At 44.4% G+C, this 17410-nt stretch overlaps 1 protein-coding gene across 1 annotated transcript; it reads right to left on the reverse strand.

Annotated features, from left to right (window-relative positions):
* Positions 1–7104: 7104 nt before the first annotated feature.
* Ventx (VENT homeobox) lies at positions 7105–15651 on the reverse strand. The gene is made up of 2 exons (XM_003479591.5): positions 15178–15651; positions 7105–14641 (listed from the first exon to the last, which is right to left on the reverse strand). The coding sequence occupies exons 1-2, from the start codon at positions 15389–15391 to the stop codon at positions 14247–14249; spliced, it is 609 nt and encodes a 202-aa protein (XP_003479639.2). The 5' UTR covers positions 15392–15651; the 3' UTR covers positions 7105–14246.
* Positions 15652–17410: the final 1759 nt, after the last annotated feature.

Below are 17410 nucleotides of genomic sequence, written 5' to 3' on the forward strand. Positions count from 1 at the left end.
CTGGTGCTTTATGTAATGCAAAACTCAAGCACAAAGTACTCAAAGAAAGATGGGATTTAGTATAGCAAAGTGCCTGCCTGGCAAGTGCAAGGCCCCAAGTTCGATCCTGGTATAGGGGTGAGGGGGAAACCACTCAAGGAAAAATCCTGAAACTTCAAATACAGGTCCTTGTATGTGGACAGAGGGACCTCCAAGGGTATACTGTTCTGGGTTGGAAAATGAGCATCTTAGGTAGATATGGCCTCTTGAGAAACCACAAATGCATAGAAAAATGCAAACAAGAAATACCATTCTGTCTGCATCTTTCTTTAGGAGGCTTCATGAGAGTGGAGCTGTCCATTTCTCTTGACTCCTGCTTATCTTCATACAACCAAAAGAGTGCAGCTCTGACACTGGCTCTCAGCATGACTGTATTAGCTCTTTTCATAGCAGCATGTTTTGCCAGACTTTTCTTGCTCCAGTATTGGTACCCACTGCACTGTGTTGTAGTCTTTGGGAATTATTCCACTCTGGGATCTGTATTAGCTTTTCATTGCTGAGACACAAATACCCAAAGGAGAAAAGGATTATTTTGGCTTATGGTTTCAGTGGGTTCAGGACATGCTGTGCAGGCTCCAGAGCAGAAATAAAAGGTGAAAGGACATGAAAGAGGCTGCTGCTCTCCCATAGCAGCCAGAAAACAGAGGAGCTGGGGACGAGAATATGTCTTTCCATGACACACCACCACTGACACACCTAAAACCAAGCCCAGCTCCGGATAGCACCTTCAGCTATAAACTCATTAATGGGTTAATCCTTTGATGAGTAGAGACCCCTGTCCCTCATGATTCAGTCACCTTCCAAAAACCCCACTTTTGGACTGATGAGACTTTTGAAGGAGACTGATGGATGGATTGATTGTTTTTGAGACAGAGTTTTGCTATGTAATTCAGGTTGACCTTCAAAACAAGCTTGTTTCCAGGCATAGAGCTCAAGTTATTTGTACCAGAAATACCAAGGATATTACCCCAGCTGCTGGTGAAGATGTGTGAACAAGTCCAACAAGCTATACATTTGGGGAAAAAAAAACTTTTATTATTCATTAAACAGTAAAATGCAGGATGTGGGTTTAGGCAGTAAACATTTAGGTGCAAATCACATGAGGGCCAGCCTGTGACTACAAATGCCCAAAGAGGATTTTTCCCTTCATCACCATCCAGTTTTTCTTATCATCAAGGCAAATACCGCAACAAGAATTTTGTCCACTAAGGCATTTAAGATAAAAAAAAAAATTTTTTTCATAAATGTTCTTTCTGGTCACTTTTAGACAACTCTTAGCAAAATCAACATCTGAATGATAGAAATATACCCCCCACATGTGCAACAAACACTTCAGTCACAGCAAGAGAAACGGAAATAAATATGACACCGTTTCTTACACCTTCATGTGACAGAAAGTGTTTCTGTGCCAAAGCTGTGGGAGCTGGGTCCTCATACCTTGTCAGTGGAGTGGCAGTGGAATAGCAGTGGTGATCTCCTAGGGAGAATAATTTAGCAACATTACTTCTGCATGGCTCTTTCATCCAGCTGTCCTAGGGACCTCTGGACTACACCTTGGCAAAAAACTCAAATCTGCTGTCAGGCAATTTATTGCCTGATATACGATTTTGAATAGCTTAAATACTGAAAATAATTCAAGTGTCCAAAGTCCTAATTAACCTGATTAATGTTAAAAACTAAAAGTTGGGCATGAAAAGAAGTCATAGGTTTAAGATATACCAAGTTAATAAAACCCCTATGGCCCTAAATCTGGATAAGGAGGATGGCTATGAATTCGTATGATACGTTGCATATTTATTAAGTCAGTGGCTTTGTTGAAAAATCTGGTTATTTTTCAGAAATCAATGTTATTCAGTAATGTTAGGGTTAGTATGAGGAGGTAATAACTTAGAGTTCCACTAGCCAAAGGTTGGACAGCCTGAGCATTAGTAAGAAAATAATTACAATTTCTCAAAACACTTCAAATTATTTAAATCTATGTGTTTACAATGATTCTTAAACACTTTAGTGGCTATCTTGGGGAGGATATCAGGAAACTCAGCATTCTGAAAACTGATAATTTGAAGAATCAAAAAGTTTCCCTACCCTTCCTATAAGAACTGTATCTTGACAAATAGTTGATGTCAATAGCTGCTAATAACAAAAAGAGAGCAAACTAATTGGGTATTGGGGTCTTGGCCTGAGATGACCAATTTTCTCAGAAGTAAGACAACAGAATAAAACACAGACAAAACATTTATTTTAGTTACAAGGGCACCAGATGGCCAAAGCCCAATGACAGGCTAGGACATGGAACACTGTTGTTCTTGGCCCTTATTCAGTGTACAACATGATTGAGGGGGTGTGCTGGTGGGTTGCAGGAAGCAGTGGGGGTGAACTGTTGATGCAGTCAAGGTTCAAGAATTGAAGAACAATGCGTTTTTGGAAAAGCATAGGATCACGGTTAACTAGTAGTCCTGATTGTCTGCTAACTGCAATCAATTACTGAGCTGGATGGACAAGTCAAGACCTCAGCTGCTGTGTTATCTTGATTTGAGGCACCGGAACTTCATGGACTGCTTGCTAGTCTCAGCTCTGGCCATTGGCTTAATCTGTCCTTAAGCCAACAGGGGATCTCATCACAAGTCACAGAGGCCTAGGACAGACTCTCTATTTTTGTGCCAATTTATTAATATTAATTATTGCTTGTTATGTACTGCATCAGGCTGGTCCTCAGGAACTGGATTTTTCTTTCTTTTCTTTTTTTTTTTTTTTTTATTTTAAAGAGAATAAAACCAAACAAAATAAAACAGAGTAAAGCCAATCAAAACAAAGTAGTGAAAGTGGTATAGAATTTTGAAGCTGAATAATAGAATATCAACAATGGCTATCATAATATACCTTATTATCTTCACAATAGTTGCCCATTCCATCACACATAGTAAAATCAAACAAAACAGAATATAACCAATCAGAACAGAACATTGAATAAAACAAAACAATAAATTGAAACAAAACAAAACAATATTGGTTTTCAAAAACAAGACAAAAGGAAATTCCTCGTATTTGCTATATTGTGTACTGTTATCTCCTAATAGATGCTCAGATTACCAGCCTTATGCCTGCAAAGTCAATTAAACAATACAAACTTTTAGTTGTTTTTGTTCCTTAGTTGCTATTAGCTCAGCCAGTTGCTTGGGCAGTGGGGAGTATGGGTACCAGGGATTGAACTCAGGGACTGCGTGCCTGCAAGGCAGGCAGGCACTTATGCCGCTGAGCTAAATCCCCAGCCCCAGGTAGGGGGAGTTCTTGATTCTCAGCCTTTGTGCTGGTTGGCTCAAGGGAAGGTGAACTGGCTTATATCTTCCTGGGCCCCTTATGATTTGTGTGGCTTACTGGATGGGCAAACTGGTTTCTTGATATGCTCCTCCCAGACTCAGCTGGATTTTGCTTGACACAAATTCACACAACCTACTGAGTAGTCTTATACTAAGGCTGAATGTAATTGTCTTTGGTCCCTCTAAACAGAGCCTGATGTAAGGGCTTACATAAGAATGGCTCATTTTTAGGGGAAGATTGGGAAGTAAAACAAAAAAGGTGGGAAATTTGTCTAAAGAGGATTATTCAGATGGCCATCATTTTGGGTAGCCAAGGCCACCCCTTCAAGGAACTTACATTTGGTTTCTCAGCTATACCAAGAAACAGGAAGATATTTATCTACCAATTGTGACAGTGTAAGTCCTCCACACTTACAGTTTTGAATGGAAGAGTGGTCAGAATGGTCAGCCCCCTACACACTGGGAGAAAAGCTGTGAGCAGGAAGTGGGAGGGATTAGAGGGGCTGTCAGGTTGCACTGTGAGCAAACCAGGTTAGAGCTCAGAGATACAGCAACCTAGTCTTCCTTCTGTTGTAACCTAGTTTTAACCATTGCACCTCATTTCTGTTTTGTATGCGCCGCTCAGCACACCCCCTTCCCTTCCTATCTTTCTAGATTAAGTTTCAATTTCCTGAGAAAGCTTTAAAAGCCTTAGGCATCAGTTTCCTGTAACTCCCTCCCCTACCCCCATCCAGCTATCTGTAATAAAATGTGCTGTTCTTTAAGAAATGCTTAACTTCAAGGAAATTACAGGAGGTTCTGTAAAGCCCGGATGCTATCTAACTGTGTCAGCGATTACAACATTCCTGTGGTTTTCAGCTTTAAAAGCCTAATCTCCCAGCTGTAAGGCGCACAGTCTCCAAATTGGCTACCCGAGGCTGTGTCACCAGGCCTGGCCTAAAATAAAGCCTTTGCTCCCCAAATTTTAATTTCTTGCTTCCTTGGGTTTTATTCCAGGGTCCGACCTATCACACCTTCCAGGTGGGCAGCACATTAACTGACACCCAGGAATGCAGGCAGCAAAATCAGAGTGTGGGAAACTCCTGGCAAAACACTCAGTTGCTCCTGATAGAACTGTGGGGGACCGGCGGCGGCTGAAAAGATAAGAAGTATGAAATATAAATGACCTTTATTTTGAGAATGCGGGAGAGAATCCCCCCCACCATACCCTGGGGCGTGGCATCTCCCCCGGGTCAGCAATCTCTCTGTGGAACACGTGGAGTGGAGGCATATAAGTGGCCTAGGTTTGGGGTGGAACCTAAGGGGCATTAATGATGCACAGGTAGCCCATTGGTATTCTTTTGAAGTCATAGGTAAATTCCTAAGGGTGGGGGAGATGGAGCTCCTTGGTCCCACCTGAGGCTTTACTGGCTACAGTGTCCTGTCTGGGCCAAAACTCTTTCAGCTCCAACAAGGAAAAGGGACACAGCTCACTGAGAGCTGACCTGTGTCAGTTTACAGTGACATGTACATGTTATAGAGTCCAGATGCTGAAAAACAAACTGGAATGAACATTAGCAAACCAAGTCTACCTGAGAACTAGCTTCCAGATGATAATGTGAGATGATTCACTGCCTAATCCATTAGTAGGACTTGGAACAACATTGAGACAATAATAGCAAATTTAAGGGGAAAAGACAAATAAAGAAACATCTGTTCAAGAAGACCTGTGAAAATCCAGTAAGAGAGGCAAGAGAATGACACTAGAATGTGAGGCTCAGGGACACTCCATCAGACCTTGTGGCTCCTTCCTACAACACCAGAGGACTTTCTCCCTGCAGGGACAGTACTTCAGTGCCTGAATTCTGCCCCAGGGCCCTATTGTTGAGGCTGAGTGCTGAGTAGGTGTGACTGAGAACAAGGATTTCCTTTTGCCAGCATTCAGTCAAGGTGAGGTCCCAGACCCTGGTTCCCTCTCACAAGAGGCAAACTTAGATAGCTCAGGCTATGGCTCCTTCCCCAGTGGAGCTCCTGGAGCCCAAGGTCATTCAAAGGGAAGCTTTCTATGCCCTGACCCCCAGTTCCAGAGCACTGATTCAGAGATTTTACTTGGGGATGAGAAATATCTCAGAAAAATAGATTGTCACAGAAACCAGCTTCATTTGCAACCAAACATGAAGAGGACAAGTGTGGTGACTAGAGGTTGGAAAGACCTTGAGACACAGGCCAAATTGGAACCAGCTACTTTACAGGAAAGAACCATGCCAGTAATCCTATAATACCATATACAGGGCAGGCTGGGGTAGGAGGATAAGAGTTTTGAAGCTAGTGTGGGCATTTTATGAAACCTTGTCTCAAAATAAAAAAGGGCTGGGGACACAGCTTAGTGGTTCAGCACTTGCCTTGGAGGCAAGTGGCTCCAATCCCCAATACTGAGGGGAATAAAAAAGGGAAAGGATATGAAAGAAAATTAAGAACTGTAGACCAACAAATTAGAGAATGTAATTGAAATGAGATTACCAAAGAGATTACCAAAACTGATCCAGGAAGTAGACCATCTGAGCAGCCCTATAACGCAAAAAAGACATAAGAAAATGATCCAGGAAATAAAATTCAGGACTGAATAGTTCCACTACTGAATTCTACCATATACTTGAACAATTAGTATCAGTTTTCAAAAACTCTTCAAAAAATAGAAGAGGAAATACTTCTTCATTTTATAAGGCCAGTACTACTCTGATACTGTAGTCATATAAAGATATTAGAAGCAAAGCAAAGCATTGCCCAGAATCTTATGAATATGGACACAAAAAATCCTCAATAAAATGCTAGCAAACCAAATGTAGCAACACAGAAAAATAATTATACACTAACCCAGCAAAATACTATAACTAAATGGAATTTTTTACAGGAATGCAAGGCTGATTTAATATCACAAAATCAGTTATAACACTAGAAAAAATTATAAATCATCTCAATTGATGCAGAAAAATGACATAACAAAATTCAATACCCTTTCAGGATAAAGACAATCAAAAAGTTTGGATAGATGGGAGCTTCCTTGATCTGACAACAGACATCTACAAAAAGTGGATGATTTTTTTTAAGCCCTGAGATCAGGAGCAAGGCAAGGATATCTGTTTTTGCGATTTCTGTTCAACACTGTACTAGAAGTTCTAGCCGCCACAGTGGGGGATGAAAAAGTAACAGCTTCTAAATGGCTTGGTATTATATACAGAAAATTCTAAGAAATTCATTGAGAAAAGGACTAGAATTAATAATGAATTTAGCAGGTTTGCAGAACACAAAAATCAGCAAACAAAGTCAGTATATTTCTATACACTTATAATGAAAAATCCAAAAATGGAATTAAGAAAAATTCTATTCGCGATACAGTGAAAATGAATAAAACACTTAGGAATAAATTTAACAAAGTACAAAACTTATAAAACATTTCAAAGGAGTTGAAGAGTTAAATAAACTATAAAACACTTAGAAGAAAACATAGGAGCAAATATTTATGACTTTTGATTTGATGAAGAATTATTAGATGTGACACCAGAAATATGAGCCAAGAGAGAGAGAAACCAGGTAAACTGGACTTCATCAAAATGAAAATATTTTGTGTTTCAAAGGATTCCACCAAGGAAGTGAAAACAGAATCCACAGACTGGAAAAAAAATTTGCAAATTATATATCTGATGAGGGTTTAAGTATCCAGAATATATAAAGAATCTTTACAAATGAACACAAAATACAAGTGACACAATTTAAAAATGGGTAAAGAACTTTAATAAATGTTTCTCCAATTAAGAAATATAGCCAATAAGCTATACATGAAATGATACTCAGCATCATTTGTTGTCAGAAAACCACAAATTAAAATCACAATGAGACTTTATGCCCACCAGACAATTTTTTGCCAACAGTGTGGAAAAATCATGCCAGAACCCTCATGCCCTGCTCATGGGAATATAAAGCAGTGCAGCTGATTTGGGAAACAATACTGTAGCTCCTCAAACACAGTTGTCATATGATCCAGCAACCCATTCCTAAGTGTATACTCAAGAGCCATGGAGACCTATGCCCATACAAAATTTGGTGTCCAAATGTTCATAGCAGCATTTTTCACAATGCCCAAAGAAGGAAATACTTAAGCCCATTAACTGATTAATTGATCAACAAATGGTTTATATCCATATAATGGGAAATGTACACTGAAAACATTAAATGAATGAACACACACACACACACACACACACACATCTTACTCTATGTTTCCATTTCCACAAAATGTCCAGAACAAGGAAATCTACACACATAGAAAATAGACTCCTAACAGCTTAAGACAGGTTTTTTTTTTTTTTTTTTTTTTTTTTTTTTTTTTTAGTCTTTTTCATTTTTATTGGTACCGGGGGTCGAACTCACGACCGCCTGCTTGCAAGGCAGGTACTTATGCCGCTGAGTTAAATCCCCAGCCCCTTAAATCCCCAGCCCCTGGGCTTCTTCTTGAGGTGATGAAATGTGCTAAAAACCATAGTGAGGGTTGTGTATATCTGCAAACACACTAAACAGCACTGAGCTGTAAACTTCGGGTGGGTGAACTGTACGGAAACCTCAGTGCTCCTGGGTGTCTGACAACACGAAAGATAATATTATAATGTGGTGATGCTTTTTAAAATCATCTCTGCACCTTGGAGCATTTGCGAAGGAAATACTGTATGACCGCTAGGATTTGCTTCACAACAATCCAAAGAAGGGACTATTTTGGGTTCAGAGGAAACAGGATCATCTCTAAGCTGACAGTGGCTGAAGCTGGAGCTGAAGGCATGGAAGTTCATAATGCAAGAACCAACCACTGTGTATGTATGTGATTATGCATGGGCATTTTCCATGACAAAGGAAAAAAGGCTGAACCAGGCTGAGGTGTGAATAGTACCAAGAGAACGATCCAGGCTTGGATGAGAAGTTCATATGTAACCAAATCTTGTAACTGGCTGCATTTAAGGGACAGATGGTGCACTATTTACCTTTGCACAACTTTTGACAGAACTGTGACTCAAATCCACAGATATGAAGGAGAAGGCAGTCATTGTCTCTGCAGGAACACAATGATATTTTCCCAAAGTGACTTATGGAGACAAAGCTCACAAGACTTATCTACAGCAGTAGGAAACAGGCCAATGCTCACTGAAAACTGAGACCTTTACAGCCTGAAGAATAAGTGTGTCACTGGCCATGCTTTTGGGGAGCCCAAGAGTATCCTTTTAGCTGGGATGACTCTGCATGCAGAGCTGTTCCAGAACATCATCTGGGTGGACACTGATTCCTTAGCACAACTGCTGGCTATTGCAGTCCTCCATCTTTCACCAAAGCTGTTGTTTCCACAGGTTGCTGCTGAACTTAATGTTTTTATGCTTGTGGTACCTAGATTTTTTGGTGGGAGAGGGTACCAGGGATCGAACTCATGACCTCTCGCTTGCCAGGCAGACACTTATGCCACTGAGCTAAATCCCTCGCCAGGCACCTAGATTTTAAATAGTGATATTGTTAATATACCCTTTATTACCTTTTTATTTTTTTGCTTCACACTTGAAGTTGGATTTCTATTAGGAAGTCACAATTTACTTAACCCTGGAAAATCTGTAATTTCCCCCCTGACAGATCAAACAGGAAAACTATTTGATTATCTCAGTACATGTAGAAAAAGAATTTGATAAAACCCAACATTAATTTATAATAAGCTTTTTAGTACTCAGCTGCAGAAAAGATCCTTAAAAATTTGGAAAATGCATCCAGAAAAATACAACACAAATACCTTGCATCTGCTAAAAGCACCTAATTTGTAAGTCCCTTCAATTTTAGTTGTAATTATCTCAAAAATTTTGATGACTTGAGAATCATAACAATCAACACATTATTTTGACCAATGAAAAGCTCTCAAGTTATTGAACTTAAACAATATGTATTGTATTTGAAAAATCAGTCTCAGCATCATTTTGATTAGTTGTCAACCTAGGTTTAAATATTATAGTACTTAGACAGGATAAAATCTCTCCCTGGGAAGGGAGCTAGACTTTTAGGCATAACCAAAAGGAATGAGTGAAGAGAAAGTTATGCTAGTTACAGTCTAACTGAGTTATTTTTCCTGCAGACTCATTTTATTGAAGTATGATGGCTAGAAGGAAGGCCAGGGTTGAAGAGAAGGGCAAAGAGATATGTTTCAATGTCTAGCAATAGGCTGGTTTCTTTTCCCTCTGTAGTCATGATTACCCAGGGCTCCTCTAAGGAGAGGTAGAGATGACAGTCCAGGCAGAGGGAGAAGGCAGAGTACCTTGGGCCTTTTAGTCTTTCTAGACCACTTGGAAAAAAAAATATGAGCTCTGGGTACACAGCCTCTTAAAAGCATCTAATTTAAAAACCAGAAATGAAACAAAGATGAACTCTTTCCAAATGCTTCTGTCCATGCTCATGCCAGAGGTTCCAGCAGCACAGTGAAACAGTAGAGAGTGCACCATGCTGTGTAGCATCAGCACATCCAGCACTGTCCCAGAGGAGTCTAAATAATCCAGGACTGTAGTCCTGTCCTCCTGCAGGGGCTCAAGTTTGCCTCCAGAACAATCTTTGCTGTCTGTGTGCAAAAACCAGTGCTCACTGAAGATAGAGATGACTCCTCATTCTGACAAATTTTCCAAGTGCAACCTGGAAAAAATAACACCTCACAAATGCTTAAAGGAATAATGTAGTTTTTTTGGTATCAGGATTTGAACTCATGTCCTTGCACTTGCCAGGCAGGCACTGCATGCTATGGCTTTATAACATAACTTAGAAGTGCTAAGGCATTCCTTTTTCTCATCTTACCATTTCTGAAATTCAGCATCTTGTCACTGGCCACCATATGGCTTAATTCATTGCTTGATTTTTTTCTTAATACAGAATGCATTATAAAACCATCAGAAATAGCAACAACTGTATGTTTAGGTGGCATTTTTAGATGATCACTTTCAAAGTGAACATGGAAGGAGGCTGGGGCAGGAAAATCATTGTGAGTTCGAGACCAGCCTAGGCTACAAAGTGAGCTCAAGGCCAGCCTGAACAGCATAGAGAAACCCTGTCTCAAAAAGACAAAAACAAACAAACAAACAAAGTGAACATGCAAGTACTAGAGCTTCAGGCCATCTAGATAGCATTAATTATTATTGCACCAGGAAAACAGTGCAGTCCATTTATTCTGAAATGATACCTGAGGGAATGTACCAAGTTGGGGACTGGAAAGGCGTGGGGGCCACAAAGATCAGAAGAGAACATTTCTCTTTCCTCAGCACCTGGCTAATATCAGTTAATGTTTACTGAATTTTAGAAATGTAGAAAAGATAATCTTTTACCTTTACAGTTTATTGGAAGGAAGTATGGCTAGAGGTGTTTCCTTGCACATAAAATTGCTTCTTGGCAGCAGCTTAAGTAGCTGGTTAGCTTTTCAGAAATCGCTTTGTCCTCTAGATCTTTAGGATGATGTAGTCTGCTGGTCAGATTTTGTGAATCCCTTTCCAAAAATGCCATGAGTAAGACTGACTAGGCCCTATCCTCTGAGGGGTCCACACCACTGTTCATGCCAGAGGTGGGGCTGAAAGCAGATCCCAACATATCCAAAAGAATGAGGGCTATTACAGGCAGCTAGCAGGGGCTCTGTGGGCTGGCCACGTGTCAGATGGTGTCTAGATGAGCCGGCCCCATCCAGAAGGTATGTGAGCCCACTGTTATCTCCCCACTCCCCCTGGATGTGACTCTGATATCAGGAGCCTGGGTGCTGTTTTCCAGGCCTTGGATCACTCTTTTAATGAGATATGAGATGCCATTGGTAGTGGTGGGCTTAAGGGGGTCTTTCACAGTCTGGTCCTCTATACTTTGGCTCTGCTAGAGATCACCATAGTCCATACCATCTTGCCCACTAGGCATCCCTGGATCATACAGCCCTGCACCTAGAAGAAACATGGTCTTCCCTAACCACCACTCTGGCCACTTTGTCACATGGTCTCCTACCCAGATCACAAACTCCTAAGGGCAGGGCAGTGATTTCAAGTTCACCGATGGAGGCTGAACATAGATAACTGAAAGGGCAGACAGGAGACCAGGAAGCTGGGCCTCAAAGTGTCCATCTGTAAGGTGATGGGGAAGCAGAGAGAAGGGTCATAATGGTTTATCCTTTCCTGGCTCTGGGCCACCTCTGACTTTCATATACCTCTGACTTGGTGATACACAGGCTAAATTCATCAGAAGCACACAGCTGGAGGCCCAGCCAGGGTTTATACAGAACCTGTCCGATAAGAAGGCTGAGGAATCAGCTGTCTTTTAAAAAAGTCTCTCTTGAAAAATTCACCTCAGCTTTGTCCTGAAAGCAAACACTACTTATGCAGTAACAAGAGCTACTGGCATGATGTTTAGGCATTTGCATGTCTCACCTTCTAGGACCCCAGAGCTGGGCTCCTCCTGGGGGAATCAGGACACCAGGCTCAGTGGAGATATCTGGGGAGAGCTTCCATCTTTATTCTGGGTCAGAGAAGGTTATAGAGAGACAAATTAGCAAGTTATTCTTTCACTTAGTTCAGAAAATTCTGAGTCAGCCCTAAGGGATCTGGCACTCTTGATTTTAAGGCCCCATGGGGTCATTTATATGCCCTCAGCTAGCACTTACTATATGGATAAAGATAAGCTACCAGGCAGCCAGGCTGCCCGTGCAGACCCCTGCTCCATTGGAATGGGTACAGAATGCTTATTTTCCTCCTCTGTTGGTTGGTTTCAGAATTATCTCAGAAGTCTTCACAACTAGCCGGGTGCTTCTGGGAGGCTGAGGCAGGAGGATAACAAGTTTAAGCCTGGCCCGTGCTGGTTAGTGAGATTCTGTTTCAAAATAAAAAACGTAACTCAATTCAATTTACAGCACACACACACACACACACACACACACACACACACACGCATGCACGCACACACACATACACACACGCACACACAAACAAAACACCCTAAAAACAAATACCATGACTGAACCATAAAACTAGGTCCTGACTTACCCAGTGTCTCTTAGGAACCTCAGGATATAAGTACCCACAGAAGTTAAAAAGCAGCAGGGATGTCTGACGTGAGGTGTTGGTTGCTGCTGAAGCTCAGCCTGTCCCCTCCCCAACCTCTTTTTTTATTGTAGTATTTGCAGACCAAGAGTGCGTCTGCTGACCAGAGCACTGGGGCTGAAATAGGCTTTAACAGTGCAGGGTCCATCATTTTCCGGCCTTCTAGCTAAGATCAAGTACAACTCAGGCTCCAGCACATACTGGCAAGCACCTGAAGGGGTGGACACTTTGCTTTCAATCATTTTATTTTAAAAACCCAAGAGTTTCTGTTTTCTCAGCAATGCAGGGAGAAAGTCTAGTGGACATCAACAGGCAATTTGGTGTATCATTATCTGCAGTGTCAGGTGTTTTTAACCAGAGCAGAAGAATGCAGTGAAATTTGTGCATCTACTGTTTTCTTGTGACATGGTCACACAGAAGCCTGTTGAGTACTTGTGCAGGGTCCTTCCCTCCTGCGTGGTAGGAGGACCCCAGACCAGTGCCATCACCCCAAACTCTGCAGGGATAGTCTGGAATTCCTTCCTGGTTCAGAGCCTCCCCTCCAGCGGAAAGTAGGAGATGGGAGGGAAGGAAGGACTTGTTCACCTTACCCACTGCTATCCACAGGAGAGCTTGTATACACTCACAGCACACTTTATCCTTAAGCCTCCAGATTCTAGCTGAAGATAACAGGGAAAATGGCTGCTTTTTTTTTTTTCTTTTTGCATCTCAGGGACAGGCGCGTCAAGGGTTCTCAATCCTGCGTGGAGGAGGAACGCCCCACAGGGGCAGCTCCTCGTCATAGATGAGATCATACACAGAACAGTATTTTCCTTCCTCGGGTGAAGCCAGAGGCGTCCCATTAGTAAATGAGCTCAATGCAGTACAAAGCAGCAGCAAAAGGATCAGCCTAGTGTCCCTGGCCTCTGGGGCAAGTTAGAGCTCTCCGTGCGGGGTACCCGGGAGATTCTTATTTGCGCCTAGGGCACCAGCCGGCAGAGGGCGCGAGGTCCGTACTGATCTCTCGAGGCCCCTGGCCCACGCCACGACCCTAAGGAGCGTCTCCCCTAGGTTTCTGTCTTTCAAACTCTAGAGCAGACCCCCTCGATCTCTTCCCCTCACTGCCCACTCCTACGACGCAGTGTTTGCCTTGGACTCACAGAATAGTCTATATTTTTAAAAAATGATAAAATTCTCTAAATTAAGAGTGAAAATTTCCATTTTACCTAGACATAATAAATCGAGTCATGATGAAAATAGTTTCTTTCTAGCTATCTCAGCACCAGATTATTTTAATTGCTTGTTTTGGAATTCGTTTCTCTCCGCAGTTCAAAACAATCTCGTAGATCTTTCTGCGTGTGCGTGGTCACCTGGAGAGGCATCAGACCAGCGGCAGGTCCCCTGCAGAAACCTCAGAGAACTTTGTTGATTCCTTTGTAAAAAGTAGGAAGAACTGTTTTGTTTCCTTTCGAGGCCACTTTATGAAGCTCTTTTCATCGCCTTTCAGAAGTTTGGTACTAACATAATTTTAAGAAAAATTTAAAATCTAAGATAATCACAAATAGGCTTCAAGAATCAAATATAGCATCTAGCAAATTTTAAAAAAGGAAAGATAAAATCAAAACGAACATAAAAAAAAAAAAAAAAAGAAACCCAGAAAGTGGTATCGAAACACTGGCAGTTACCAGGCGCAGCGTCGCCGAGTGTGCAGGAGTGGTGGGCGGCCGGGGCCGAACCTGCGCAGACTCACGGAACAACGCCGCCCTCGCGCCGGCACCGCTGCCCGACTGACCCCAGCCTCAGCCTAAGACAGGTAGTACAAGCCACAAGCGGCGGCCGGCCTCGCCAGGACCCCGGACACCGGCGGTAGAGCGCTAGGCGCGCCTCGGTGCAGCGGAGCGTCTAGAGGGAAAGGCGGGGAGAAACAGGGCAGCAGTGGCTTGGCCGCCAGCTTCAGCTTCTCCAGCTCGGCCTCCTGCAGCCGCTTGGCTTTGGCTCGGCGGTTCTGAAACCAGATCTTGACCTGCGTCTCGGTGAGGCTCAGGCTGCGAGAGAACTCTGCACGCTCAGCGACGGACAAATACTGCTTCTGGTGAAATCTGCGCTCCAGCGCTAACAGCTGCGCTGTGGTGAAGGGCGTTCGCGGTTTGCGGGTGTTCTTGTGTTTTCCGAGGGTGCAAGGGGGAGGGCTGAGGGCACCTGAGAGAAAAGAGAAGCACAAAGCGGCGCTCAAAAACCCGCAGTTCGCCCCTTTCCAGAGCTGCCGAATCCCAGCGACAACCGCTTGTGGGTGCCAGTTGTCACGCCGTGACTTTCAGCTTGGGAGCCAGGACGTCCCAAAGGCCACCGGGCTAAGCAAAGCAAGGGCCGCGGAGGAGGAGATGGGGTAGCCGTCCGATACTGCTACCCAGATCCGCCGCTCCGCACCCCAGGGTGCGCGGGGACCGTACCCTTCTGAAAAGAGCGAGAAGCAGACGTCAGCTGTCGCGGGAGCACTCGGATGGGCCGGGGTGCTGAGGCAAGAGGGGCAGGCACTCGCGACTCACACGCTTGGCTGTCGTGGGACCCGGGAGCCTTTCGGACCTGGGGGCGCTGTGGGGGTCGGGGAAGGGTGTATTTCGCCCTTGCCCTCAGGCGGGCAGCGTTACTGGCTGGTTACTTCCTTAAGTTAAGTCTTTCGATCCAGGGTAGGGCGGGCCCGGCCGCTCTTGGGGACCGCGAGGTTTGGCACTTACGTGGGGTGCGCGTGCTGGCAGCGGGCAGAAGCCAGGGTCCGGGCCCTGTGTCACCCGGGGCTCTTTCCTCCGCAGACTCTGCAGGCTCCGAGTCCGGCCCGCGCTCTGCCTCCAGCAGCGATTCGACGCTGAACGGCAGGGGGTTGGACCCGGTGCCGTCCCCGCCGCGCGCCCTGAGCCCAGCGGGGTTCATGGCCAATGAAGCCGGTGCCATGCGTGGGGCGGCGGGCGCTGCTGGCCCGGCTGGATGCGCTGGACATAGGCGCAGAACGCAGAACTTTTACCCCAGGTTCGCAGTACTCAGACCCACCGCGTGCTATAAAAAGGTGGCTCGGCTTTCATGCGCCGCTCTCCAATAGTGGCGCGGGCGATGTGCGGGGCTTAGAGTCGGTTGGCTTCGCCGCCCTAGAAGGCGGGACAGACGGAAAAAGGCGGGGCTGTAGCCAGGGACCCCAGATTCCGGGCGCTGGCTGGCCTGGCCACACCCGGACAGCTGTGCGAATTGCTCGCGCTCCTACTGCAGGGAAGGTGGAGGGGCGCCCGATGCTGTGTTGAGCCTCCCCAAGTCAAGCACCAACGGAAGGCTTGAAACATCCGCCTGTGCGGATGCTGTAACTTGGAGGTCCCTGAGCCGTCTGCAGCTTGTCCCGACACCTCCTGCGGAGTAGTTCTGGGTGGCTCTTGCTCAAGTCTTCCTAACGTACCCCAGACTTGGGCACAGAATCCCGTAGCGTTCCTACATCACTGTCTTGCACACTGAAGGCTGCATGTGACAGACCCTGAGCCGGGACGGGCAACTCCTCTTCCTTCCCCGTGAAGCCTTATCTGTGGTCCTGGATTGGCTCTTGGGTCTCTGGAGCGGCTGAGCATTTTCCTGAACAGGCCTGAGCCCTAGAAGCTCCCCGCGGCGCTGTCGCAGGTCCGTGGGCAGATTCTATAGCCCAGTCATAGAGGTGGAGCTCTCAGACTCGGGTGCTCTCCCTCCGCAGGTACCCAACCCAATCCTCCGGGCTCGCCCTCAGAAGATTCTGGGAAAGGGTCCTGGACTGCGCGGACCGACCTGGAAACAGCCTAGGCCTTCCCAGAAGCTCCTGAGTACCACACTGGCACCTGGGGTAAGAAAAGGAGAAGCCCAGGCTAATTTTTTTTTTTGTGTGTGGAACTTACAACCTTGCGCTTACCAGGCAAGTGCTTGAGCCATTGAGCTAAATCCCCAGCCCTAGGGACTTGAAATTTTGAAGCGTTCTTTTTTCAAAACCTACCATCGAACCCATCAACCTGCTGCAAAGCGAGGTGCCTCTGGGCACTCTTATGAAAGATTTTGGAATACATCGTGAATTAACTTGGGCTAACAACTTTATGTCTGATTAATACCTAGAAAAAGCAATTTATAACACATAGAGATTCAATCCCAAGGCCTTCCAACTGAGCTATATCCTCAGCTCTTTTTTCATTTTTTAGAGAAAGTCTTGCTAATTTATTAAATTGCCCAGGCTGAGCTATAAATTTCTGTCCTTCTGCCTCTGCCTCCCAAAGTACTGGAAATATAGGCATGTGCTACAAAGACCAGTTGATACATGTCTATTTTTTTAAAAAACACACACAGCTGCCTTAGTGAAATCCAACTTTTGAGGACAACTTAACTGTCCAGCCCCAACAGAGCTATTAAATTATAAAGTTTTCCTTCGTACATTTTTTTGTTTTTGTTTTTTTGGAGACAGAGTTTATGGTTTGTACCTAGATGTCCCCCCAAGGTCTCATGCAGTCATGAGGGCAGGCTCCTAGAGTTTGTGGTTGATCCATGGCAAGGTCTAATGTTGGGATTATGGGTGTGAATGCTACACCCACCAGGGTGCAGGTAGCCTGCATATAGTACAAGGAAGGGAAAGAGGCTTGCTCTCTTGTTCTTCCCCTTTTTGCTCTTGTTGCTTTTGCTGCCTTTTTCTGCCATAAACTTTTGCTTTTCTTCCATGCCGCCATGTCCTGGAGTCAGCTGATTGCGGACTAGAACTTCCACAAACTTCCTTAATTTTGGGCATCAGGTATTTTGTCTCAGCAACAAGAGAAAAATGACCATCAAAGAATTTGGTACTAGGGAAGGGGGGATCATTGCTGTGACTGTACCTGACCATGTAGTTCAAGAGCCTTTGGGAATGGCTATTGGAAAGAATTTCTGCTTAGATGTCCCCCCAAAGCCTCATGCAAAGGTTCAGAGATGTTGCCTGAAACAGTA

The sequence above is a fragment of the Cavia porcellus genome, unplaced genomic scaffold, assembly GCF_034190915.1.
Source record: "Cavia porcellus strain 051 isolate PalLab524CR breed Dunkin Hartley unplaced genomic scaffold, mCavPor4.1 scaffold_2, whole genome shotgun sequence".
Taxonomy (NCBI): Eukaryota; Metazoa; Chordata; class Mammalia; order Rodentia; family Caviidae; genus Cavia; species Cavia porcellus.